Consider the following 1,283-nt stretch of genomic DNA (forward strand, 5'->3'; position numbering starts at 1 on the left):
CATAATCATGGCCAACCATTTAACTAGCATGGTGCAAATATTATGTCATTTTCATGATTGCATCTGATTTTTAGAATTCAAAATTTCATATTTGTGCTCTAAAATTATTAGAATCATCTAAAGCATACATTCTCTTATGGTGAATAATGCAGATGGGCAAATTCATCAATTGCCTGATTGAGGCGAGAAACGAGCTGAAGAACAAGTATGTTTGCAAAGTTTTCCTTATGTTAATTCAGACAAGCAATGATTCAGATGCTGAGTTTATTGCATGGTTGCCTAAATCTTTGTATACATGTCCTGCCAAATTCCTTCTCTCACTTTAAGGAATAGTTTGGATCAAAAGTTTTCAGCTTTATATAATTGAAGCATACGCACATGCAACTTCTAAGAAAATAACATAATCTGAAGTTATATTGTTCATTTACTCATCTTACGGCTATTAAGAACAGATGAGTTCAGATATGCATATGATGCTAGCAAATGAAGTTGTAGTTTTAGTAAATTGTGTGCTCATCTCAAGCAACAGTTCTTATTAAAAAAAAAAAAACTGATTTTCTATTACTCAGTTGTTAAGCAAATTGCATACTAGTCTTTAATGACAGGTTTCTTATTTTCCAAGGCCTTGCAGATTATGTGTTTTTCCTTGATCGTTTGCTTGTGCGTTGTCAGTATTCATCTAACCTTAGTTTTGGATAGGAATTTCTTCCATTCAACTAATTTGGAACTGAAAGATTATTTTTTTTTTTTTTTTTCGCAATCCTAATATTGGATCTCAATCATAATGTAATTACACTGTGAACAGATCCGAGGTCGTCAAACGGAAGTTCATAATAACCAAGGCCCTATTATTTAAGGCGGACAGGTCTTCAGCTAACCGCCTGCATGATCAGGTGAGTAGACTGGTTGTACTTATCTTGGCAATTAGTTTCATCATTCTGATTGCAATATATTCTTTGTTAAATGTAGGTATACAAGCTAGAAGTAGAACATAAAAGACTAGAAGATGATGCTTTTGTATATAACTGGCTCGAACAACAACTTAAGCTCTCTCCAGCATACGAGAAGGTAGGTCTATTTTCTCTGCCATGTCACATTTTTCGTAGTTATGGGATGTTTGGTATGCTGAATTAGATTAAATAAGACAAATAAGTTAAAATATTGTCTATTATACTGTAGAATATTATCCGAATCTTGCTTGGAACTCTGTGCTTGTCTAGTATGACAGTCTTGATGTGTTCTTTTTCGAAGATGCTGGAACTCGGTGCTTGCATGGAGGAGAC

The 1,283-nt window shown here is 34.0% G+C and overlaps 1 protein-coding gene across 1 annotated transcript; it reads left to right on the forward strand.

The window, feature by feature from the left end:
- Nucleotides 1-45: 45 nt before the first annotated feature.
- Nucleotides 46-1,264, forward strand: LOC111385628 (the record flags this gene model as incomplete). Its single annotated transcript, XM_023010040.1, has 4 exons — nt 46-205; nt 806-893; nt 970-1,068; nt 1,180-1,264. Coding segments are annotated over exons 1-4 (331 nt in total), but the record flags the coding sequence as incomplete, so codon positions are not given.
- Nucleotides 1,265-1,283: the final 19 nt, after the last annotated feature.

Source organism: Olea europaea, unplaced genomic scaffold (genome assembly GCF_002742605.1).
Source record: "Olea europaea var. sylvestris unplaced genomic scaffold, O_europaea_v1 scaffold32305, whole genome shotgun sequence".
NCBI classification, from domain to species: Eukaryota; Viridiplantae; Streptophyta; class Magnoliopsida; order Lamiales; family Oleaceae; genus Olea; species Olea europaea.